This window comes from Eschrichtius robustus, chromosome 13 (assembly GCF_028021215.1).
Source record: "Eschrichtius robustus isolate mEscRob2 chromosome 13, mEscRob2.pri, whole genome shotgun sequence".
In the NCBI taxonomy this organism is placed as follows: Eukaryota; Metazoa; Chordata; class Mammalia; order Artiodactyla; family Eschrichtiidae; genus Eschrichtius; species Eschrichtius robustus.
Genome location: NC_090836.1, coordinates 85,845,809 through 85,873,789, shown reverse-complemented (window position 1 = coordinate 85,873,789; position 27,981 = coordinate 85,845,809). Strand labels below are relative to the sequence as shown.

Below are 27,981 nucleotides of genomic sequence, written 5' to 3'. Positions count from 1 at the left end.
TTTCCCTTCAACTCCAACTTGAGACCCTTGGTAATACCTATATATGACATATTAGGAAATGGAGATTATTAAGTGGAGTAAGGTCTAAGTCTCTTTTGAGGGTCCAGAAAATACTAGAGGACAGGAGTTTGGATAGTTCAGTTTGTCCGGACAGATTTATTTTAGACACTCATCATGGTTTGAACTATAAAAGAAGGGAGGAGTCTCTGGTCCTTTCCCCTTCATTCTCAGAGCTCTGGATCCAGAGAGAATATCTATAGTAACAGTGGTTGCAGAACATAAACAGGGATGAAAATAGGAAGGGTAGGATGCGCAGGAAGCCTGTGAAGGCAGAGAACAATCTAGGTGAGATTAGCACCTTCCATGGGGAATCTTTGCATAGTTTTCCCTTGAATAGGTGTAAAAGCAAGACTAGGATGGGCAATCAAGTACAGTTTTTCAGTTCTGGGTTGCTCTATAATTTTATTCCCTGATGAATCTAAAATCAAATCCTCTGGGCAGATAAATGTCTGAACGTTGACAATGTTAAACATGTTACCTAAGGTATTCTAAGTTCTTCCAAGAGCACTGAAGGTAATCATTAATCTCATTCATGCATATACATTATTAGCAATATATAGTCAGTTGATGTTGCTATCCTAATGGTTACATTTTAAGGCATTTATAAACTGTATGAAAAATTTTCCAAAAGCTTTGCCTTGAAAAACTATTTTAAAAGTAAAAATGTTAATACACCGTGTTTAGCTGTTATGATAACTATAATGATGGTAATAGATTTATTAATTGCTTACAATATGACAGGTACAGAGATAAGCACTTGATACGAATGATTTCATTTAATTATCATAATAACACATGAAATAGATCTCATCATTAGCCTCATTTTGCAGATGAGCTAACTTTCCCAGGAGCACATAGCTTTTAATGATGAAAACAAATGAGGACTCAGAATGTCTGACACCAGACTCTTAACCACTGTGTTAGTTACCTGTTGCTGGGTAACAAATTACCACAAACTTAGAGGCTTAAAACAACACATATTAATGAGTTTACAGTTTCTGTAGGTCAGGAATCCAGACACAGCTTAGCTGGGTCCTCTGCTTCAGGGTCTCACCAGGCTGCAATACAGGTCTTGGCCAGGGCTGCAGTCTCAAGAGAGGCTCAACTGAGGAAAGATCTATTTTCAAGATCCGCCAGTTGTTGGTAGAGCTCATCTTGTGGTTGTAGGACTGAGGTCCCTGTTCTCTGGCCAGTTGTCAGCTGGGAGCAACTCTCAGCTCCTAAAGGCCACCCCCCCCTTTCTTTGCATAGGGGCCCCCTTCATAGACTGTTTCACAATATGGGAGCTTACTTCTTCAAAGTCAGTAAAGGAGAGTCTCTCTAACTCCAGTCAGCTGAGACAGGGTTTTATATACCATAATATAAATAACCACAGAAGTAACATCTCACTACATTCGCCATATTCTGTTGGGTAAAAGCAAGTCACAGGTCTCACCTGCACTCAAGGGGAGGGAATTGCACAAAGGCATGAAAACCAGGAGGCAGGCATCACAGACTTTAGGGTCTGTCCACCACAATCACTAGCCAGGTAACAGACTGCAATCATGCTTGTGCCACCCTCTCAATTTTTGCCAGATCTGTGTATCATCTACAACATTTTAATTTCCTGTATTTCCTGAATTTGACTCACTTTTAAAAATACTTTACAAAGAACTTTTATATCACAGTCATAAATTGTTTGCCATGAATAGAAGGTAAAACAGGTAAAATAAAAAAGATTTACACTGTACTGTGTATTCACCTGCATGGGCTCACTTAATCCTCACACAGTTCATGGTAAATACTATTATCCTCATTATTAAAAAGGTGGAAGCTGAGATCCAGAAAAGTTTGAAAAACTGCTCAAGACCACTCAGCTTATAAGTAGTTGTACCAAGATTCAAATCCATGGCTACTGGCAGCCAAAGTGCAAGGAAATACAGTCAAGATAGCACCCAATTTCATTACGCACCCCAATTTTCCTGGTTCCCTTTCATAACTCCACTTGTGTCCTAACTTCTTCAACCCTGAGATTCTTTTTCTTTTTTAACATCTTTATTGGAGTATAATTGCTTTACAATGTTGTGTTAGTTTCTGCTGTATAACAAAATGAGTTAGCTATATGCATACGTATATCCCCATATCTCCTCCCTCTGCGTCTCCCTCCCACCCTCCCTGTTCCACCCCTCTAGGTGGTCGCAAAGCATGAGCTGATCTCCCTGTGCTATGCGGCTGCTTCCCAATAGCTATCTATTTTACATTTGGCAGTGTATATATGTCAGTGTTACTCTCTCACTTCGTCCCAGCTTACCCTTCCTCCTCCCCGTGTGCTCAAGTCCATTCTCTACATCTGTGTCTTTATTCCTGTCCTCCCTTAGGTTCATCAGAACCATTTTTTTTAGATTCCATATATATGTGTTAGCATACGGTATTTGTTTTTCTCTTTCTGACTTACTTCACTCTGTATGACAGACTCTAGGTCCATCCACCTCATTACAAATAACTCAGTTTCGCTTCTTTTTATGGCTGAGTAATATTCCATTGTATATATGTGCCACATCTTCTTTACTGAGATTCATTTTTAAATACCAGGAATCAACATGATATAAGGGTAAAGAGTAAGTAGGCTCAAGTTTTAATCTGGGCTTTATCTCTTACTGGTCTTGCCACCTGGGGCAAGTTACTGCTTTGCCTCAATTGTCTCACCTATAAAATGGAGATGATAATAGTAAGTGATTCACAAAGGCAAGAGTGAGAATTTAATAATACTAGTTTTTGTCATCATCTCAAAGAAAAATGTCCAAGATTCCCAACCCTGAGTGCTATGCATGTGTTTACTACAGTGAGATATTCCAATCCTTCTGAGAAACAAGTGAAAACACAAACAGGCTATTTTGACACATTGCACTCTTTTGTGAATTTCTGTATTTAAAGCTTACTATATTTTCTCTTTGCAGGGGGCAATGTCCTTGAGTAGGACTGAGAGGATGGGGTGTTAGGCCCAAAGCAAAGGGTTGGCTTAAGCTAGGAGCACAGTCAGAACACCCTCAGCAGCAGGGGCACGGCTGCATTTGTGGACATAGATGCAGGCAGGTGGGTCCCTGCATGGGAGGAACTCGTGGCCATGCTTTTTTTATTGCTTTGAGGACGCCGCTTCAAAAATTCTTCCCTCACTTTTCCCCAACCATCAAGCTTGCCTCTCAAATTATTTCTATTAGCATGAAATCATGCAGTTATTTCTCCCACCTTAAATAAAAAGAACGCTTTCTTGACCCAAAGTCTTACACCAGTTATCACTCCATTTCCCTCTTTTCCTTTACAGTGAAACTCCGTGAAAGGGCTATTTCTATCTGCTGTCTCCACATTTTCTCCTCCCATTCTTTCTCGAACACATTTAGTCATGATTTCACTTCCACCTCTCCGAGGAAACGTCTCTTGCCCAGCTCCCCAGAACCCTCCACATTGCTAAATTCAGTGACTAACTTTCAGTCTTCGTTTTACTCACCCCGTCCATCAGCAGCATCTGACACAACTGCTCCTTCCCTCCTGAAACACTTCCCTCCAGGCACCACACCATCTAGGTTTTCCAGCCCAGATCTCTGCCTGTCTTCCAGACTCTTCCCTCCTACTCAACATCTGCACCACCGGGACAGCTCAAACTTAACACGTCTACAAGGGAACCCAGCAGAGGGAACTCTGCTGCCCTGTAAATGGCAGTTCTTCCAACTCTTTATTTTTCTGTTTTTGGTCGTGTCATGCAGCATGTGGGATCTTAGTTCCCCGATCAGGGATGGAAGTCACGCCCCCTGCACTGGAAGGGCGGGTTTGTAACCACTGGACCACCAGGGAAGTCTCTCTTCCAACTCTTTAAATGTACAGTGTATGACAGATGAATGGCCTGTGACTCCTCCTTCACATCACTCATTCAATCTGTCTTCAGTTCCCATCGGCTCTACTTATTACTCTCCTCAGCATCTCCTCTGCTGTGCACTTGGCCACGCCACCATCACCTCTCTCTTGGATTCTTGTGACAAACCTCCTAACTGACCTCTCTGCTTCTGCCCTCACCACCTCCCCACTTCCCACAGTCTACTATCACCAGGAAACCCCAATGACCCTAATAAAACAGAAACCAGATCTTATCATGCCTCGGCTCAAAACTGTCCAGTGATTTCCCACGTCATGCAGAGAAAAACTAAAGTTGCCCAGTGACCACTAAGACCTGATGTCATCTGGCTTCCGTTGCCTCTCTGATATAATTTCTCACTATTCTCTACTCTGCTCAGTCAACTCCTGTCATACTGGCCTCTTCACTGTCCCATAAACACACCAGGCGTGCTCCTGACTCAGGGCCTTTGCACATGCTCTTCTTGTTCCCTGGGAAAGAGGCTCGCCTTTACCAACTTTCATAAAATTGCAAGCCCCTCTTGACACTTCCTGCTTTACTTTTTTCTCCTCAGCATTTATTGTTCTTCAACACAGATTTCCTCATTTATTTTGTTCTTAAGTTCCAACAGGGCAGGAATTTTTTGTCTGTTTTATTCACTGCTGAGTTCTTAGTGCTTAAGGCAGTGCCTGGCAGAGAGTAAGTGTGTAATAAATATGTGTTGAATGAATTAACTATCATCAAGATGGTATGATTTATATAATACAGTTATTTGGTAAACAACTGATGATATGAGTTTTCCCCCATGTTCTGTGTGATTCTAAAGAGGAAGGGTGCTCCATTAATCTAACTGGTACTCATACATCCCAAATAATTCCAAAGTCATCCATGACCTGACCCTTTATATGAAGGAAGATATAAACCTCTTATTGATAATGATTTAAAAATAGGTACCAGAGCGTCAATGATGGACATAAAATTAAAAATGAAAAAATATTATTTTTTATTTATAAATTCATCAAAATGTGAATTTATAAATATGAGTTTACCTTTAAAGAAGGGAATCTCTTTAAACAGACAGACACTTAAGAAGAAAATCACTTGGATTTGATACTTTATTTGGGAACTTTGCTGTGAATTGCTTTCTCTGGGCTAATATGAAAGATGAGTTACAGAATAGTAAAGACCCAGGGTGCCAAAACAAGCACTTACCTGCTGACTAATCAGGTGGGGGGCATAGTTTCCACGAAAGATGAAATTTGACTACATCCTCACTTTTATCATGAATTAAAGATTTTCCTGGCTGTGTTTCTTGACTTTCAATGTTAAAAGAGATAAAAATTCTCTTTCTATTAAACTGTTCAACTACAGAGCCTGTCTTTACCGATTTGGAAACAAAAGCTTCTAAGTCTGTGAAACATTTTCCATAACTGTTGGACATGATGACACACCGCTAATGAAGACGATACTAATAATTCATACAACGTACTTAGTATTCACCACTGATTATGCATCAGGTGTATGTGGATTCATAGGAAGCCCCCTGGGTTTTCTTTATTCTTTTCCACCTTGAACTATGTTCTTTGTTTTATGTATAAAAGGTGGAAGTAACTTCTGGAAGCTGAAATAGCTATTAAAATTGCTGTCTTTCTACTGCAACTGTTTATGAAAACACTAGATTTAAATAAAAGTGGCTTCTGATGGGTTTTAAATCTAATAATACAATGGAGATACAGATTTACTGTTCATACAAGGGACATTTTATTTTAATTAGTTGTGACAGGGAAAATTTATTTAGCTATAATTTCCTGCTGCTTCTAAGCAAGGAAGGATGTGCAGAGACCCCCCGCTTCTTGCTGAGCTGGCTGAGGCTGTGAGGACGCAAAGCAGAGCTCAGAGACGGAGTTAGAGTCAAACTGTGCTACTTATGCAGAGTTTGGGCCACAGGGAAAAGCTGCTTAGGAAGAAGTTTCCAGAAAGAGGCAAACCAAGCTGTTGGTAGTGGATAGAGGACTGTAGGGAAGCTGCCACCAAGAGAAGAACTTTTGGGGGGAAGGGAGAGAAAGAGATGCTTAGATACGTTTTTATGAAGTTTTGCCATATGGTGATATTGCCCTTTTCCCAACCGCTATTTTTTCCAGTAAACATTAAAATAAATACCTAGGTATTAAAATTTGTTTTAAATTGGAACCAAACAAAATTATCTTGTATACCACTAAAATCATATGAGCTGAACATCTAACACACTATGGTCAACTCTGGACTGCACAGCACCAACTGCACACTAAAAGACAGAATAACCCTCCTCACCTACCTGCTCCAATTCTGGCAGCTGAATACTGCAGTACAGATGATTAATAGGAGACATACAGGAGATTTGTCATTTCTTTAGTAATGTGTTTTATTTGGAAAAGTATTAGGCTTTTTGAGCTTTAACTCGTAAGCCACAAAATGACATTGAAAAGACCTACACAAAAGAAGCCCCAGGAATGGAGACAATAGTTATGAAGCTCAAAATATAAATCTTTCATTAATTGAAGAAAGCTACCTAGTTTTGATGGGAATCAAAACTTTGACAGAGTCAGAACGGATCACACAAAGGACTTTTGTTATTTCAGATCATGTCGCAATACAGACCTTTTATTTCTTTACATAAAAATTCTGAAACTTAGGATAAAAGATGGAGAAAAGATTTTTGGGGATAAAATATTAATGCACTATCAACGTTAAGAAAAGAATACACAACTGTCTCAATAGAAACTTAAAGAACAAGATTTATCAAAGGCATGTTCAGTGGGTATAGGAAAGATTTTCTGGAACGCCACAAAAGTGGAAAAAACAACATATTTAACTCTGTTTGTTGCTCTGGGGGAAACTCCAACTGAAGCAGTCTTTTGAGCTATCTGCTTCCAGTTTCCTGAGAATGAGAACCTGTTCCCTTAAGGCTATACTCATCTCACTGTTTTCCTAATTCTCTTTTTGGAGACTTCCAGAAAAATACTACTTCTGTTTTATAAATGTTCCAGAGTTGAGGCTAGTCTAACAGACCTAGAAAAATCCTATTTATCTAAAGTGTCCCAAGATTAGCATGCAACCTTCACGGAATAAAGAAAAACATGGATGTCTGACTTCAAAGGTCTATCCTTTAGCCTTGAAAAGCAGAATCAGAAGCGAACACTTTGAATTGGCAACATGTTCTTCTGGACTAGGAAAAGCTCCAGAAGCTGTGCTCAGTGTTTAGGGAAAATCTGAGAAGAGTTACATAATCCAGCTAACAGGGCCAAGTTCTAGAAATGTGCACAGCGTTTCTGGGTACACAATAATCCCACTGTGGATTATTATCAGAGGCTTGGCTGGGCCTCTTGTACCATCCTCAAACTTCCCCTGCAGAGGAGAGAAGGGGAAGAGTAAACACTGATAAGGTAATCCTTGAGTTTGGGAACTTGATAAAACCAACCTGAATGTCTTTTAAAAACAGAATCACTTTGTAAGTCCCAGCTGTTTTTGGCCAAATCAGCCAGTCTCTTCTGCTGCGTGTGAGGATACCCAAACCCATTATGTTTCCTGAAATGTAAAAAGAGCGTCTATGGTGGGGTGATTGCATTTTATCCGAAGTATTCTTTAATCTATGCAAATAGAACCCGCCATTAACATCGAGAAGCAGTAGATGTAGGAAGTCAGGTAAATTATAACACTCTGAAACAATCCATTTAATTTGAATATTTTGATTTTTATGGAATCTTTTGGCATTAAAATGCTCTCAAAGGCAAACTGTGCTGCGAAAATTGAATTGCTAGAACATTCTCCACACACTGCAGATTGGCAAACCCTCAGCAAATGAAACATTCAGTTAACATAATGACTAACTGCTTATTTTTTAATTGTCTCCCAATATGAATAGATGTATATTTATATTTTTTCTCATCCAAGCAAACTATTTACCTCTTTCTCCATTTGTAATCCTTCTGCTCTAATATTTCTTTCAAATATTTCTCTCTTTTCCATCTGGGGGTTGGATTTTCTGTACACAAGAATGTAGTCAATTCGACACTTTCCATCTCTGAAGTAAAGTCCATTTGATTTGTTTTTTTCTGGTACTGTCTGCACACAAAGAGAAAGGGACCAGTTTAAGACACTCAAAACTGAGCCTTGGGGCTTCCCTGGTGGCACAGTGGTTGAGAGTCTGCCTGCCGGTGCAGGGGACACGGGTTTGAGCCCTGGTCTGGGAGGATCCCACATGCCACGGAGCAACTGGGCCCGTGAGCCACAATTACTGAGCCTGCGCGTCTGGAGCCTGTTTGCTGCAACAAGAGAGGCTGCGATAGTGAGAGGCCCGCGCACCACGATGAAGAGTGGCCCCCGCTTGCCGCAACTAGAGAAAGCCTTCGCGCAGAAACGAAGACCCAACACAGCCAAAATTAATTAATTAATTAATTAATTAATTAATTACAAAACAAAAAACAAAAAACAAAAAAACCCCTGAGCCTTGGGTGAGTAATATTAAAGAACAATTAAAACTAAATGCATTTCCTTGTGTTTTATCAAAATTACACTTTTATTAATGAAAAATGTAAACAAGAGGAAACAAAATAAAAATCGGAAAAAGCAGTCAAATGGGCAAAACTTAAGACACCTAACAATACCAAATGTTGGCAAGGATGTGGAGCAACTGAGAATTCTCACATTCTACAGGTGAGAGTGAAAATTGATATATTTACTCTGGAAAACACACTAGCATCATCTTGCAAAATTGAACATTTACATAACATATATCCCTACAGAAATTCCTGGTAAAGCAACTAGGAAACATGTATATGAATGTTCACAGCAGCATTATTCATAAGAGAAAAAAATTTAAACACAGGAATCAATGCAAATCAATGAACAGGCAAATAGATAAATAAACTGTAGAACAGAGATACAGTGGAATATTATACAGCAGTGAAAATGAACTACTGATGCATCTAATAGTAAGCAAAAATCTTAAGAACGATATTGACAGAAAAAAGCAAGTCACAAAAGACTTTATACTGCATGATACCATTTTTTATAGAGCACAAAATAAAATCAATGTAAAATAAGTTGTTAAGGCTACTTATGTATGCATGGTAAAACGATTTTTAGAGAAAGAGAATAAAAAACACAAAAATTCAGGAAGACAGTCCATCTGGTAGGAGAGAAGGACGGGACCACAAGTGGTTTGATGGTTTTAGTAATACTTTAGTTCAGGGTTTCTCAAATTTTTTGCCCACAATAAGAAAAATATTTTTCTTGTGATATTTGTGTATACAGTTGTGAACAACAACGGGGTTGAATCCACTTGTAACTTACAGTCATAGTGGGGCCTCCATATCCACAGTTCCTTGGCATCATGGATTCAACCCACCATATACCATGTGGTAATGTAGTGTCTACTACTGAAAAACATTCATGTATAGGTGGACCCACACAGTTCAAACCCACGTCATTCAAGGGTCAACTGTATGCATAAACACACAAAAAATTTGAGGACACAGTACACATCAGTTTCCAAATAGTAGTATGAAGAAGGAACACATGCCAGACCTCCAAGGCCATTGCTAGAATCCATATTCATGCACAAGTGACATGCATGCAACCTCATCCAAAAGGAAAATCTCAGTCAGGAGTGATGGAAATAACATGTCTCATACCTGGTGTAGGTATTTATAATTGATGACCAATCTTCACTGACTATTTTTGGCTTCTGCCTTAAGAGGTACTCAGAACTCTACCCAAATAAACACTTTCTTAACAATCATCTGCCAGGGAAGGGAACTATCCTGTAGATTTAACACATTAGCATCTAACTGCAAAACCAGCCAAGGCTTCAAGAGGAGGGTTAGCAAAGCCCTAACCTACCGAGACTGTTTCATCATCTATAAATTAAGGGGATTACACTAGCTGCTTTTTGAGGTACCTTTCAAGGTCCTTCCTTTATGCCACATTATGGCATCCAAAGTTTCTGTGTGAAGAGATGATGATAGAATGAGTTTTTTCTTACAAAAAACAAAAACAAAAACAAAAAAGACACCCCACACATAGATAAGTAGCATATGGTATTTACAGAGAGGGCTGGGAAGCTTGGTAGAAGTAAACAATTTTCCCTGGTCAAAGGTGTTATCCTTTCACTAGTTAACAGCCTCTGGAATAATAAAAACGTTAAGAATACACCATAAATTAGTGACTCTGATCTCTGTTCCTATCACCTAAACCTAGTGCATATACAAAGGAGATATTAAACTCCACTGAGACACAGCTGAGCAACAGTGAATGTCTTTAACAAAATACTTTTTTTTTCCCCCCAAAATGACACATGAACAGATGGGTCTATTTACAATTGCAATGAGTTTCCAGATTACAGAGGCAAATGGAAACTCGAAGAGTCTTCAGACAACACAGCACCTACTGAGATCTGGTCCACTCTGTGTCACTGTTCTATGTGCTGGGAGATTTCAACAGAAACTGATTTCATTTCAATTTTACAAGATTTCAACATCTTTGTAAAGCTAACTTTTTACTAGTTAGCGACACCCAGAATTGTAGATCATTTTAAAATGATGGGTGGTTTTAAGAATCTTCTCTATAAAAACAAAATGCCTTTAGGTATAAGGTAAGTGCATGACCCACTGAAAGTTTGTTTTGAGAATAAGTAGATTTCGGATCCCTGAAATGTGCTAAACTCCTAGAGGACATCACAGGATTACAAGACCTGGTCCTGTTTTTCCTCAGGAGCCCACAGTTCAATGAGATGATGACTTTAAACAATCTACTGGAATATGCTTCTCAGGTTCCTGCCTGGATCAAGAATCGTGTTTTTAAGAAATCGCACACTCTTACCTCTCCCGCTGCTTCCAATCTGCTAGCATCATCTGAAGTACTGGTCAGGTTTCCAGGGTGAAGGAGAGAATCGTCATCTTTGCAAGGACTGTTGACAGCTTCCAATTCATCAAAAAGAATATTGACATCCTTGGCCACTAGAATCAAAGTAAATACAAGTCGGGGTAAGAATCTGGGATCTTAAAAGCAATACTAAAAGTAAAGACATCTTGGGACTTTGCTGGTGGTGCAGTGGTTAAGAATCCGCCTGCCAATGCAGGGGACACAGGTTTGAGCCCTGGTCCGGGAAGATCCCACATGCCACGGAGCAACTAAGCCCATGTGCCACAACTACAGAGCCTGCACTCTAGAGCCCGCACATCACAACTACTGAGGCTGCATGCCGCAACTACTGAAGCCCGCATGCCTAGAGCCCATGCTCTGCAACAAGAGAAGCCACGACAATGAGAAGCCTGCGCACCGCAACAAAGAGTAGCCCCCACTCGCCACAACTAGAGAAAGCCCGTGCACAGCAACGAAGACCCAACACAGCCAAAAATAAAAATTAAATTAATTAAAAAAAAATTAAGACACTTAAAAAAAAAAAAAGTAAAGACATCTCCCTTTGGCTTCATATTTTTTCATTGTTTCAATAACCCCTTGAATGACAGGTATATTATTTCCTAAGAGAAACGGATGTCAGATGTAAAACATGTTTGACCAGTGTCTTCATTAGGCAAGATGGACAATGTGAAGCAAAGTATCTTCATAGTGTAAATATAACTTGTCTTCCATGATAACAGGAGGTGTTGTGTTTGCTTAGCTTTCCTTCATATAGTTGTTTAGCATAAGGTTCTTTAAGACTTCTAAGAACTCATTTTGTGTTGGAGATGACCTATATTTAAAAAATTTTTTGTTTTTATTTAAATGCCATACAACTTGCTAAGTGAACCCGTAAATGTGCTACTTGCATAGTTCAGTAAGAACTGGGATTTTATTTCTCCTTTGTTACTTCTTTAAGGCCTAACAGAGAAAAGCTGATGCAGTAATAAAGCATGCAGTTAGGTTTTTTGCCTTTCTTCTTCCTCTAATCATGAATTGGAATTATGAATTGAGCCATTCAGGAACTCTCCCAAAAGACTCTTGATGCTAATATGTCAACAGATAAAGCACTGTATATGGAGTCGTAAATACAGAATACCACACTCAAATGCACACAGTGTTGCAGTACACCAGAAAGCAAAGTTCAACACTAGTGGATGGGAAAATATAATGCCAGGTATGGGTCCCTTCGTTATTTTTTATTGAAGTACAGTTGATTTACAATGTTTCAGTTGTACAGGAAGAATGTACATTTATATATTTATTCTTTTTCAGATCCTTTTCCATTATAGTTTATTACAAGATATTGAATATAGTTCCCTGTTATACAGTAGGTCCTTGTTGTTTATCTATTTTTATACATAGTAGTGTATATCTGTTAATGCCCAATTCACAATTTATCCTTCCCCCTCTTTTTCCTTTGGTAACCGTAAGTTTGTTTTCTATGTCTGTGAGTCTATTTGTTTTGAAAATATGTTCAGTTGTATCATATTTCAGATTCCACATATAAGTTAAATATGATATTTGGCTTTCTCTGTCTGACTTCACTTAGTATGATAATCTCTAGGTCCATCCATGTTGCTGCAATGGCATTATTTCATTCTTTTTTATGGCTGAGTAATATTCCATTGTATATATGTATCACATCTTCTTTATCCATTCATCTGTCAATAGACATTTAGGTTGCTTCCATGTCTTGGCTATTGTAAATAGTGCTGCTATGAACATCGGGGTGCATGTATCTTTTTGAATTAGACATTTCTCCGGATATATGCCCAGGATTGGCACTGCAGAGTCATTTTTAGGTTTTAAGGAAAACTCCATTCTATTCTCCATAGTGGCTGCACCAATTTATATTCCCACCAGCAGTGTAGGAGGGTTCCCTTTTCTCCACACCTTCTCCAGCATTTATTATTTGTAGACTTCTTGATGATGGCCATTCTGACTGGTGTGAGGTGATACCTCATTATAGCTTTGATTTGCATTTCTCTAATAATTAGTGACGTTGAGCATCTTTTCATGTGCCTGTTGGCCATCTGTATGTCTTCTTTGGAGTAATGTCTATTTAGGTATTCTGCCCATTTTTTGATTGGGTTGTTTGGGTTTTGTTTCGTTTTGTTTTGTTTTTTTGATACTGAGCTGTATAAGTTGTTTGTGTATTTTGGAAATTAAGCCCTTGTCAGTCGCATCGTTTGCAAATATTTTCTCTCAGTCCATAGGTTGTCTTCTTGTTTTGTTTATGGTTTCCTTTGCTGTGCAAAAGCTTTTAAGTTTAATTAGGTCCCAGTTGTTTATTTTTGCTTTTGGGGTCCCTTCTTTATTGACTCAAATTATATGCCAACATTGAAGTTCACTTTTTTCTTTGATGCTTTAAAAACAGCTAAGTATTTTTAACCTATCAGAAGCTGCTGACCAGTATAATTTATAGGAGTTTGAGTTCTATTTACCCAAGCATACCCAAAAGAGTATTCATTCTTTCATCTAAAAAAATTTTAGAGGTGTGCACACTATGTGTCAGGCACCGAGCTGTGCAGTGACTGTACCTTGGTGAATAAAAGTGATGTGTCTTCCTGCCCTTCTGGTAATAACAAAGCAAATAATCAAAGAAATGTGAAGTGTGGTGAGTGCTATAAAGAACAGAGTCTAGATATAGAGAGAACAATGATAATGTACTTAGACGGGGTGACCAGGATCTAAAGCTGTATCCAAGTGTGTGATTTTGGGCAATTCATTTAACTGCAAGTTTTTCATTTATTAAATAAAATAGGCATGGGAATAAAATGGACATTTATTGCTTACTGTGATAGGCTGAATCTGGACCCCAAAAGTGACCTAATCCCTGGAACATGTGAATGTGTTACCTTATATGGGAAAAGGGACTTCATAGATTTGATTAAGTCAAAGATCTTAAAATGGGGAGATTATCCAGGATTATATGAGTAGGCCAATGTAATTTCAAGAGAGGTAGGAAGGTCAGAATAAGAGAGAGAGACACTGGAAGATGCTATGCTGCTGGCTTTGAAAATAGAGGACTAGGTCACAAGGCAAGGAATCTAGAAGATAGAAAAGGCAAGAAAGCAGATTCTCCTCTAGAACCTGTAGAAGGAACACAGTCTTGCTGACACCTTGGGGATGTCTGACGTTCAGAACTGTAAGATAATAAATCTGTGCTGTTTTAAGTTACTAAGTTTGTGGTAATTTATTACAGCAGCAAAAAGTAACTAATACACTTACTAGAGGTTTTGAGGCTCTGAGGCTACCAAGGAAAAACATCATAATCTTTTCATACAATCAAGGTTTAGGAGCATCTACACTGGGCCAGGCACTGTGCCAGGTGCTCAAGAAGAAGCACTAACACTTTGGAGGAAGTACAGTATGCTGTGGGAGATGTCAAAGTCAAAGACAACTTCCCTGACCACCCTATGTAAAGAAGCTGCCCCTCACCCAATTACTCTCCATCTCCTCCTCTCACTGCTCATTTCCTTCACAGCACGTATCATAGACTGTAATTATTTATTCATTTGTTTACTTGTATGCTGGATGTCTACCCTATTAGAATACAAGTTCCATAAGGGCAGGGACCCTGTCTGTCTTGACTGGTGTACAGAGGTCCAGGCATGGAGTAAGCCCTCAACTCATATTTGTTGAATAACAGAATGACCTCAAAGTGGTCACTGTCTAATGATGTGTAAGAGTCCTATTTTCTCCACTGTTCTATGGCTCTGGGATCTTGCATATACGTTTCTCCAAACATAATTCTTATTCACAAGCCAGGAGCTCCACAGTTTCAAGTAGATACCAGTTAAATTTTCAAGGAGATAGTGATGACTTTCTAAGTAGATACTGGTTATATTTGAACAACGGGGTAAAAATATTCTTTTAACAACATTGGAAGACCTGCTTACTATTTTCCAAACTCTACCGCTTAGCTGTGTGAATTTGTGTTTCCAACTCCTCACTGGTGAGACAGGTACAGAAAACTTCTTTAAGGGTGGCTGAGAGTATTATGTGAGATTATGTACACGTTAGCAGGGTGGCTGACATATGGCAGATCCATAAGAAATGTTGGTTTCTTGATTTTAGACTCTGGGACCTTAAGTTAGCATTTTAGCATCATCAATACAAAAAGGCAGAGGAAGCATTTACAAGTTGGAATGGTTATTCAGAGGGATGGATTGGGATGAGATGTGAGATAAAGGGGGAAGCTAAAGAGGACACTGAGATTTTTGCCTTGGTGACTGGCTCTCACTGGGGAGAAACTCTTGAATATCCATTCATCCATCCATGAGAATTGCCCCTATGCTTTTGCCAAGGATAGAAAATTACCACGTCATCTTCCACCAGTATCACTTTCTGGTGTTGGCACAATCTGTTCAAGAAAGCCTTAGACATCTATGGTCCTCAACTGGCCCTAAACTGTCACCCTGAAGGCATCTGGTATGGTCTGGAGACATTTTTGATCTCGAGGGGTGGTGCTAGTCATATCTAGTGGGAAGAAGCCAGGGATGCTGCTGAATATCCTACAATGCACAGAACAGCCCTTACAGCATAGAGTTCTCCAGCCCAAAATGTCAACGGTGCTGAGGTTGAGAAATTCTACTCTACATTAAAGGCCCAACTATTTGATTCTACAGGGGCCAGCTATCTTGGGAAAAGGGAGAGAAGCCCTTTGCTTTCCTTATTGCTGCCCACAAGAATTACTCTCTGGAAGTTATTATGGGACTGATGCTACCTGAGAGCTCAAGGGAAATCAGTATGTCAGGCAATCTGATTTTTGGACAATGAGTGGTATGAAGGCACTATTATTACCTGCCAGTCTCTCAAGAGCTTCAGCCTAGATTAGAAATGCTGAAGCATCAGAAAATGCTCAGCTGATGGATTAAAGTTTTACTGAGCTCTGCCCATCAGAGCAACAGTCAGCTCTACCCACCACAGGTCCCTCCCATCAGGAAACTTGCACAAGCCTCTTAGATAGACTCATCCACCAGACGGCAGAGAGCAGAAGCAAGATTAACTACAATCCTGCAGCCTGTGGAACAATAACCACATTCACAGAAAGATGGACAAGATGAAAAGGCAGAGGGCTATATACCAGATGAAGGAACAAGATAAAACCCCAGAAAAACAACTAAATGAAGTGGAGATAGGCAACCTTCCAGAAAAAGAATTCAGAATAATGATAGTGAAGATGATCCAGGACCTCGGAATAAGAATGGAGGCAAAGATCGAGAAGATGCAAGAAATGTTTAAAAAAGACCTAGAACAATTAAAGAACAAACAAACAGAGATGAACAATACAATAACTGAAATGAAAACTACGCTAGAAGGAATCAATAGCAGAATAACTGAGGCAGAAGAACGGATAAGTGACCTGGAAGACAGAATGGTGGAATCCACTGCTGCAGAACAGAATAAAGAAAAAAGAATGAAAAGAAATGAAGACAGCCTAAGAGACCTCTGGGACAACATTAAACACAACAACATGTGCATTATAGGGGTCCCAGAAGGAGAAGAGAGAGAGAAAGGACCAGAGAAAATATTTCAACAGATTATAATCGAAAACTTCCCTAACATGGGAGAGGAAATAGCCACCCAAGTCCAGGAAGCGCAGAGAGTACCAGGCAGGATAAACCCAAGGAGAAACATGCTGAGACACATAGTAATAAAACTGACAAAAATTAAAGACAAAGAAAAATTCTTGAAAGCAAGAACGGAAAAATGACAAATAACATACAAGGGAACTCCCATAAGGTTAACAGCTGATTTCTAAGCAGAACCTCTACAAGCCAGAAGGGAGTGGCATGATATACTTAAAGTGATGAAAGGGAAGAAACTAAAACCAAGATTACTCTACCCGGCAAGGATCTCATTCAGATTCGATGGAGAAATCAAAAGCTTTACAGACAAGCGAAAGCTAAGGGAATTCAGCACCACAAGACCAGCTCTACAACAAATGCTAAAGGAACTTCTCTAACTGGGAAACAACAGAAGAAAAGGACCTACAAAAACAAACCCAAAACAATTAAGAAAATGGTCATAGGAACATACATAACGATAATTACCTTAAACGTGAATGGATTAAATGCTCCAACCAAAAGACACAGACTGGCTGAATGGATACAAAAACAAGACCCATACATAGGCTGTCTACAACAGACCCACTTCAGACGTAGGGACACATACAGACTGAAAGTGAGGGGATGAAATAAGATAGTCCATGCAAATGGAAATCAAAAGAAAGCTGGAGTAGCAATACTCATATCAGATAAAATAGACTTTAAAATAAAGAATGTTACAAGAGTCAAGGAAGGACACTACATAATGATCAAGGGATCAATCCAAGAAGAAGATATAACAATTATAAATATATATGCACCCAACATAGGAGCACCTCAATATATAAGGCAACTGATAACAGCTATAAAAGAGGAAATCAACAGTAACACAATAATAGTGGGGGACTTTAACACCTCACTTACACCAATGGACAGATCATCCAAAATGAAAATAAAAAAGGAAAACGGAGCTTTAAATGACACAATAGACCAGATAGATTTAATTGATATTTATAGGACATTCCATCCAAAAACAGCAGATTACACGTTCTTCTCAAGTGCGCACGGAACATTCTCCAGGATAGATCACATCTTGGGTCACAAATCAAGTTTCAGTCAATTTAAGAAAATTGAAATCATATCAAGCATCTTTTCTGACCACAACGCTATGAGATTAGAAATGAATTACAGGGAAAAAATTGTAAAAAACACAAACACATGGAGGCTAGACAATACCTTACTAACTAACAAAGAGATCACTGAAGAAATCAAAGAGGAAATCAAAAAATACCTAAAGACAAATGACAATGAACACATGACGATGCAAAACCTATGGGATGCAGCAAAAGCGGTTCTAAGAGGGAAGTTTATAGCTATACAAGCCTACCTCAAGAAACAAGAAAAATCTCCAATAAACAATCTAACCTTACACCTGAAGAAACTAGAGAAAGAAGAACAAACAAAACCCAAAGTTAGCAGAAGGAAAGAAATCATAAAGATCAGAGTGGAAATAAATGAAATAGAAACAAAGAAAACAATAGCAAAGATCAATAAAACTAAAAGCTGGTTCTTTGAGAAGATAAACAAAATTGATAAGCCATTAGCCAGACTCATCAAGAAAAAGAGGGAGAGGACTCAAGTCAATAAAATTAGAAATGAAAAAGAAGTTACAACAGACACCGCAGAAATGCAAAGCATCCTAAGAGACTACTACAAGGAACTATATGCCAATAAAATGGACAACCTGGAAGAAATGGACAAATTCTTAGAAAGGTATAACCTTCAAAGACTGAACCAGGAAGAAACAGAAAATATGAACAGACCAATCACAAGTAATGAAATTGAAACTGTGATTAAAAATCTTCCAACAAACACAAGTCCAGGACCAGATGGCTTCACAGGTGAATTCTATCAAACATGTAGAGAAGAGCTAACACCCATCCTCTCAAACTCTTCCAAAAAATTGCAGAGGAAGGAACACTCCCAAACTCATTCTATGAGGCCACCATCACCCTGATACCAAAACCAGACAAAGATACTACAAAAAAAGAAAATTACAGACCAATATCATTGATGAATATAGATGCAAAAATCCTCAACAAGATACTAGCAAACAGAATCCAACAACACATTAAAAGGATCATACACCATGATCAAGTGGGATTTACCCCAGGGATGCAAGGATTCTTCAATAAACACAAATCAATCAATGTGATACACCATATTAACAAACTGAAGAATAAAAACCATATGATCATCTCAATAGATGCAGAAAAAGCTTTTGACAAAATTCAACACCCAGTTATGATAAAAACTCTCGAGAAAGTGCGCATAGAGGGAACCTACCTCAACATAATAAAGGCCATATACGACAAACCCACAGCAAACATCATTCTCAATGGTGAAAAACTGAAAGCATTTCCTCTAAGGTCAGGAACAAGACAAGGATTTCCACTCTCACCACTATTATTCAACATAGTTTTGGAAGTCCTAGCCATGGCAATCAGAGAAGAAAAAGAAATAAAAGGAATACAAATTGGAAAACAAGAAGTAAAACTGTCACTGTTTGCAGATAATTTGATACTACACATAGAGAATCCTAAAGATGCCACCAGATACAAAATTAATGCACAGAAATCTCTTGCATTCCTATACACTAATGATGAAAAATCTGAAAGAGAAATTAAGGAAAGACTCCCATTTACCACTGCAACAAAAAGAATAAAATACCTAGGAATAAACCTACCTAGGGAGACAAAAGACCTTTATGCAGAAAACTATAAGACACTGATGAAAGAAATTAAAGATGATACAAACAGATGGAGAGAGATACCATGTTCTTGGATTGGAAGAATCGACATTGTGAAAATGACTATACTACCCAAAGCAATCTACAGATTCAATGCAATCCCTATCATATCACCAATGGCAGTTTTTACAGAACTAGAACAAAAAATCTTAAAATTTGTATGGAGACACAAAAGACCCCAAATAGCCACAGCAGTCTTAAGGGGAAAAAATGGAGCTGGAGGAATCAGTTTCCCCGACTTCAGAGTATAATACATAGCTACAGTAATCAAGACAATATGGTACTGGCACAAAAACAGAAACATAGATCAATGGAACAAGATAGAAAGCCCAGAGATAAACCCACGCACCTATGGTCAACTAATCTATGACAAAGGAGGCAAGGATATACAATGGAGAAAAGACAGTCTCTTCAATAAGTGGTGCTCAGAAAACCAGACAGCTACATGTAAAAGAATGAAATTAGAACACTCCCTAACACCATACACAAAAATAAACTCAAAATGGATTAGAGACCTAAATGTAAGACTGCACGCTATAAAACTCTTAGAGGAAAACATAGGAAGAACACTCTTTGACATAAATCACAGCAAGATCTTTTTTGATCCACCTCCTAGAGTAATGGAAATAAAAACAAAAATAAACAAATTGGAACTCATGAAACTTCAAAGCTTTTGTACAGCAAAGGAAACCATAAACAAGACGAAAAGACAACCCTCAGAATGGGAGAAAATATTTGCAAATGAATCAACGGACAAAGGATTAATCTCCAAAATATATAAACAGCTCATGCAGCTCAATATTAAAGAAACAAACACCCCAATCCAAAAATGGGCAGAAGACCTAAATAGACATTTCTCCAAAGAAGACATACAGATGGCCAAGAAGCACATGAAAAGATGCTCAACATCACTAATTATTAGAGAAATGCAAATCAAAACTACAATGAGGTATCACCTCACACAAGTTAGAATGGGCATCATTAGAAAATCTACAAACAAGAAATGCTGGAGAGGGTGTGGAGAAAAGGGAACCTTCTTGCACTGTTGGTGAGAATGTAAATTGATACAGCCACTATGGAGAACAGTATGGAGGTTCCTTAAAAAACTCAAAATAGAATTACCATGTGATCCAGCAATCCCACTACTGGGCATATACCCAGAGAAAACCATAATTCAAAAAGACACATGCACCCCAATGTTCATTGCAGCACTATTTACAATAGCCAGGTCATGGAAGCAACCTAAATGCCCATCGACAGATGAATGTATAAAGAAGATGTGGTACATATATACAATGGAATATTACTCAGCCATAACAAGGAATGAAATTGAGTCATTTGTTGAGACATGGATGAATCTAGAGACTGTCATACAGAGTGAAGTATGTCAGAAAGAGAAAAACAAATATTGTGTATTAACGCATATACGTGGAACCTAGAAAAATGGTACAGATGAACCGGTTTTCAGGGCAGAAATTGAGACACAGATGTAGAGAACAAACGTATGGACACCAAGGGGGGAAAGCAGCAGGTGGCATGGGTGCAGGTGTGATGAATTGGGCGAATGGGATTGACATGTATTCACTGATGTGTATAAAATTGATGTCTAATAAGAACCTGCTGTATAAAAAAAGAAATAAAATTAAATTAAAAAATTAAAGGGCTTCCCTGGTGGCGCAGTGGTTGAGAATCTGCCTGCCAATGCAGGGGACACGGGTTCAAGCCCTGGTCCGGGAAGATCCCACATGCCGCGGAGCGACTGGGTCCGTGAGCCACAACTGCTGAGCCTGCGCATCTGGAGCCTGTGCTCCGCAACAAGAGAGGCCACGATAGTGAGAGGCCCACGCACCGCGATGAAGAGTGGCCCCCGCTTGCCACAACTAGAGAAAGCCCTCGCACAGAAACGAAGACCCAACACAGCCATAAATAAATAAACAAATAAATAAATAAAATTTAAAAAAAAAAAAAAAGAAAAAAGAAAATGCTCAGCTGAACATGTGGTCAGTAAGAAGACTGTAGAACATGTAAACACTCCACAGAAGAAACATGTGCCCTTTGTCGGTATTTCACCACTGCCACTGATAGATCTGCTTTAACTACAAGGTAAGTTTTAGGAACAAAGTACAACCTCCTTTGATGCGAACTTTCATTCTCTTCTTTAAGAAAACCCCCAACTCTGAAGTTAACCAATTTTTAGAAATCTATCTATTCAACAAGTAGTTACTGAGTACCTACCCTGGGCAGACACTGTGCTGGGCTAAAAGCTGGGGCTTAAGTACTGGACATGACAGGCAGGACCCCTGACCTCACAGATTTCATGGTCCAGCCAAGGTGGGAGCAGGACCTCTCCCTCTCTGGCACAGATGTGACAAACATCTTCTTCATCCAAACAAGGTCACTTGTTAATGGATCCCATTACCTCCCTCATACTGTTTTTCTTGAATAAAAAAAGTTTGATAATTATCTGTCTGGTAGAATTCTGCAATTAGGCTCATTAAATAAGAGAGTCCAATGTTCAGAGAAGTCATTTAAGAATGGCAAGAGAGAGAAAGAGAGAGAATTAAAAAATTCCATGCAAACCAGTTATGGACCTGCATTGTATTCAGACTCAGGAAGGGCTGTGTGAACAGAACTTGGCAGTTAACATGGGTCCCAGTAGGTGGATACCATGCATTTGGGAAAGCAAGGGAGATCCCCAAATGACTCTCTTTTGCAAAAAGCAGGCACTCAGCCTAAAGAGACCTAGGAACTAAACAGCAGGGAATCACATTTAACAACTGAACAAGGGTCAAGAAACTCAAATTGCCTGGGAGACCAAAAATCAGCTACAGCCTCTGAGTAAAGCCAGAAACTCAGCATAGAAAAGAGATTTCTGAGGGCTGGCTTGTGATACTCTCCCAGAATGGAGACAGAACAGAGAAGGCAGAGGGCCAGGAAGCAGGAGATGCTGACATTCTTCCTGTGTGGGAAGGCAAATTTGCCGCCGGAGTACTGAATCTACTCATCAAATATCTGCAATTATTTCAATTATTCCTTCAGTGAAAATCATTTGGGATGTTAGCGATTATTCGATTCTCTTGGGAAAAGAGACTGCAAATATACCGCAAGGGCTCAAACAAGTGAACTGATTATCTTCTGTCACTTGTTCATTAAACCAACATTTAGTTTAGGTGCGGGAGGTATAAACATGACCAAGACATGAGTGGGAAGCCTCGTACTTCCAGACAAGAGGATGAAATTGAGGAATCAGTGGTATAAAGGCAACGAAAAAACAAATCACAAATGTTTAGACTGTTTTTGAAACAGTCTAAAAGAGTAAAAAATAAATTCCAAAAAATCAAATAGTTCGACTCCCTGCTCTTTTTAAAAAATAACCCCACCTTGGCATTATAGTTCAGGAGTACTTTAATCCCAGTATTTTCTGATGCAGAGAAAATAAAGTGAAATTATAGGTCACTGAAGAAGACATGAAAGGGCTGTGCAGTATAATCCAAGTATCTATATTTGTTCTCCAGTGTGCCAGTTCATTATACTATTTTTATCCCGAGTTCCAAATTATTACATCTGATGCACAGAATTCTGAAGGTATTACATATTGACCTCAAAGCCTCATTAGAAAATGAAAAAAAAAGAAAAAAGATTGTTCATGTCTCAATTTAAACACTTAGCTGGCTGTTTTATAACCAGTTCATCTTTACATTTAGGGTCCCTTTCAGGTGAAGGCCCAAGGCAGCTCCAAACTTGACACAAGGGCTAGCAAACAAGAGGTGCTCAATGCCCATTTTAAAATAAAAGCTAGATTAAGATTATATCAATTGCCATTTTTTTCTTATTCTAATTATCTCAGTGTCATTGCTTGAAAGAATCTGTTTTTCTCTTGGATTCAGAGTTAAATAGGAAGAAAGTGGGACAGGACGACAATTTATTCAGAGCCAACCAGGTGTGAAGGATCGTGAGGCTTGTTTTCTCCTTTTCATCCTCAGAACACCTTATGAGACAGGTAGTATGAGAAAGAAGCCAGGTTCAGAAGTGCTAAGTATGGTCACACAGCTCATAAGTGACAGATGAATCTGAACCCAGTTCTGACTCCCAAATCCAGGCTATTTCTAGCTGACTCCTTGGTTTTGCGGAAAGCTTTCTACTGTTCTTAAATCATGTTTGGCTTTCAAGAACAGGAAGTCATTTAACCAGCAAACAACTGTCACAGTTTTAACATTTATCTGAATAAAGCTAGACTTTACATCTGTAGCCCGACAAGTCTGACACTTTTACAAATTTAACAAATAGATCAAATTAAATGTTTTTTAAAAATTCAGGAAAACGCACAGCCTCAGCACAGCTTTGAGCACCCTAGGCTGGGATTTTAAAAACAAAACACTGCTTAGCATTTATATGGCACTAGCAAGACTAGGGCCCTCTAGAAGTTCACTACTCTTCAAATGAATCTGATAACGTCCCTAAGGCAGAGACTGCCCGGTGGACCAAGAAGAAGAAAAAGTAAGCCTAAGTTAGAAAACTCAAAATAAATAATTGGCAAGGACATAAATCCTTCCTTAGCTGCCTTTATTCCTTTCTAATAGGTCAGTGGTTTTCAAAGTGTGTTCCTGGGAACCCCAGGATTCTTTTGAGGAACTTCAGGGGCCATGGAGGGGCCAAAAAGAAAACTGCGCCAAGTCCTACACCTTTTACCCCTACCTACTCCAAACAGCTCAGTTATCTCTTACACAGATATTATATGTGATAATATAATTATATTCTAATTATATAATATTTATATTACATAATATCAATGTTATTGACATTATATATAAAAATACATGGGGGGGGAAAAGACAGATTCCAACTTTTAAAAAGTTTGGAGACCTCTGCTAGTGTGTTATGGCAACAATTAAATGGGTATGTTAACATTTCCCCAAAGAAAAACTGGGATAAGCAAGCTGGGGTTCTAATGATTACAGATCTGAGAGCAGGCACTTTTTTTCTGCTGTGGAAAGTTAACTCGAAATGCTTTTAAGGTTCAAAATGTGCCTTTAAAAAAACAAGTCATGAGTTTTTTAAAAATGTGTGGTTGGGAAGGATGCTGTTTATAAAATTACAGAGCATACACGACGGCACGGGGTGCCCACAATACACTCTGCAATGGGGCCAAGATCATTAACTTGTTCCCAAGACAGCGTGTTTCTTAAGAAGAGCTTCTCTTGCAACTGCTCCATTCTAAAGAAAAGACAGACACCTTGGTCACTTCTGTAACAAGGCTGCTAATGATGGCACCTCTTACAGCCCTGGGAACGATATTTAGAGAAGGACTGTATACCTGATGCGAACTTTGCTCAATAGCCTCGGTTCCCTTTTCACAACTAGAAACAAGGTCAGTGATGTTGTACATTAAAAATCCTAAAAGTCTACTGACCGTAATTGTCCCTTCTCTGGAAAGAGCGTGAGCTTTGGATTTAGACAAACCTGAGTTCAAACGCTACTCCTCCCACTTACTGACTCTTAGATTGGGTTCTTTAACTTGTTCAAGCTTTAATTTCTTTATCTTTTAAGTGGGGATAATACAACGTACCAGAGAGGACTGTAGTGAGGAATGAAGACAAGGTGGCAGCCAACACGCCCACAGCGCTTACCGTGTGCCAGGCACTAAGGGCTTTGCATAGATTGTCTATAACTACCTCCCTTTTACAGATGTGGAAATTAAGGCAAAGAGAGTTTAAGACTAAATAAAATAATACAGGTAAAAAGTCAACCACAGAGTTGCCAGACAAGATGTTCAACTCATGTCAGTTCCTCCCTCTCCCCCGTCTTGCCCTTTGAAACAGCATAGCCATGTGAATTAAAAATACAATGGGAAATCAGGGCTCAAGACACTGGATTCAAAATGACTCACCGGATGTCACTGAGAAATGACTAAGTCTCATCACCCACAGAAGCAAGAGCACCACCAGTGTGGGAACAGCTATATGATTGCTTAGGGACATGTGCAGGCACAAAGCGCCAGACTATAGTGTAACAATCATCCAATGATCCTTCCAACCTCCCAGTTCTCCTTCCAAATACTTTGCTATTTGCTCTCTTTCGTTCCGTAATCCATTAGAAACTAATGGACTATATCACAATAAAGTCTGTCAGGGTATGAATGCCACTCAGGAGTCCCCAGAGTCTATACAGTTGGCCCTCTATATCCACAGGTTTCCCATCTGAGGATACAACCAACCCATCCGCAGCAGACAGTTTCATTTCAGTCATTGCTGACATTCCCACTCCTCTACCTCACATATCCAGAATTGCACAAAGGTTCTAGAGGTTTTGCAAACTACTCTGGTCTCCAAGCTGCTCCGCTGGCTACTGCTGAGCTGCCCCCTTTGTGAGTCTACAGTGGAATTCACTCATTCATGCATTAACAAAATTTACTAAGCAAAATTTACTAATTTACTTACTGTACTCCATACTCTGCTTAAGGAACTGGGTATACAACAAAGAAACAGGAAGATGAGACTGCTGCCTTCCCAGAGCCTCCAAAGTTCCCTGAATGCTGAAGGATCTGTTCCTTCCTCAGGCTGCAGAATCTCAGCCATGGCTGGCAGTTCAGGTGGCCCAGGCACAGTCCCCCCAGGCACACAACACAGCCACTCCCTCTCTTCCCACCCACCTACAAGAAGCCATGCTACCACTGCAGGACACTTCAAGGAAGCCTGTCTTAGGACATTCCTCCTGTCTATTTCTCTTTCTCTCTTTCTTCTTCTCCTATCTAAGCTTCAGGCACTCAGGAGCTCAGACTTTCAGAGAACAAAAGGCAGGAACTTTAGGCAGCACAAAACTCTGCAGAGGACTTCCCTGGTGGCACAGTGGTTAAGAATCTGCTTGCCAATGCAGGGGACACAGGTTCGAGCCCTGGTCTGGGAAAATCCAACATGCCGCGGAGCAACTAAGCCCGTGACCCACAACTACTGAGCCTGAGCTCTAAAGCCCGCAAGCCACAACTACTGAGCGCACATGCCACAACTACTGAAGCCCATGCGCCTAGAGCCTGCGCTCTGCAACAAGAGAAGCCACCACAGTGAGAAGCCCGCGCACCACAACGAAGAGTAGCTCCCGCTCGCCCCAACTAGAGAAAGCCCATGCACAGCAATGAAGACCCAATGCAGCCATAAACAAACAAATAAATAGATAAATAAATTTATTAAAAAAAAACAAAAAAACTCTGCTGAAACAAAGGCGTTGAAGAGACCTGGCTGCTATCTTGGGATGAGAATAGAAAGGGAGGGAAAAAAAACATGAAGGAAAAAATACACACACACCCAAACACAAGTACCCCCTTACATTAGACTGCCACATATAAAGGCTTTTCTCCTAGAAAACAAATGGGTTGCTTTCATTTTGAACAATAAGACAAAGTTTTTCCTGAATCCAACTGTGCACCAAAACGTTCACCACTGCTTTAAAGTGTTACGCCTAGTACAGTACCTGGCATATGACAGGTGAGATGGATACATGAATGGGTGGATAAAATAACTCTTTCCTTCCTATAAGCCATACATCTGATATGGGGGAAGTTGAAAAACAACTTATGGATGGTTAACCATTCTGAGACATCTTCTTTTGAACAGATGAAGCTATACTTAGGGCATAAGCAATATAGGAAAAAATGTAAATGTATTTTACAACGTAGAAGCATGGCAGAGGAATTCTTGCATCAAGATGTAACAACATAAGAATAAAATTGTAAAAATCCAAAGTAGTTCATTTTTTCCTCATCATTTTTATCTCACTTTTTATTTAGCATAACAAGGACTGCATACAATGAAATACTGACTTTATCATATATTAATCATATCGCCTGGGGAGGTATATTCACCTTTAAAATGGAGAAAATAGTATCTATTAATTACGGTTGTTTTGACAATGAAAAGAGATAGTAAGGGAGAGCACTTACTATGATGGCTGCTAAGACACTCAAGAAATGTTTGAAACACGCACGCGCGCACACACACACACACACACACACACACACACACACAGAGTCTTCGAGCCCAATCTTGAAGGTCATACATATATGTCCACAAATTCTAAGAAACAGTGAAATCTTTCCATCATCCTGCTAATCCCAATAAAAACATTTTTAGCAGACAAGGAGTTTTACTGATGTTCAAATCCTATATTTTTTACATTTTTTATATTTTGGTCTTTCAAAGCTTTCTATAAACAATAATCTAAGGCACAGTCCCTTGAAGAACCAAACTATGTGTTTTTATACTTAGAAATTTCAATGAACTGGTTAAACATCTGAATCATATTTAGAATCTCTAGTTAGACACGGAAGGTAGATAAACAGCCCAAATCTTTCTTACCAGAGTTGCCCCAGACTGTGTGGACAGCTTCCCAAACCTACTTAGCATAAAACTTGTTTTTTAAACAAGAAAATAAACAGATTAATTCTCAAACACTGGAAAATTCTTAAACCGATAAAAACTTGATTTGCTTTTTAAAATGAAGTAATATTTCCTTTTTCTTGTTTTCAAATTTAAATATTAAGTTCTCACAAACTTGTACTCTTCTACTTGTTCATAAAGAGATCACCATTCTAAACTATAAAACAGTTAACATCATAAACAAATGTGTTTTTACTAAGGTGTGCTCACAAAAATTACGATAAAAATAGCCTTATGAGCATTTAGTTCATTTTTTTTTTTACAATAATACTAGCTTTTTGATTAATAAGTTTTTTTTAACATCTTTATTGGAGTATAATTGCT

General features: G+C 39.0%; 1 protein-coding gene across 4 annotated transcripts in view; it reads right to left on the bottom strand.

Moving 5' to 3' along the window:
- The window catches only part of ANO4 (anoctamin 4), a 461,908-nt gene that overhangs the window by 178,399 nt on the left and 255,528 nt on the right, over positions 1–27,981 (bottom strand). For all 4 annotated transcript variants that reach the window (XM_068560975.1, XM_068560976.1, XM_068560977.1 and 1 more), the window contains 2 exons: positions 10,784–10,920; positions 7,868–8,026 (listed from right to left, as the gene is read on the bottom strand). In XM_068560975.1, the coding sequence (XP_068417076.1) occupies positions 7,868–8,026; positions 10,784–10,920 (296 nt within the window). The remainder of the gene's footprint in view (positions 1–7,867; positions 8,027–10,783; positions 10,921–27,981) is intronic.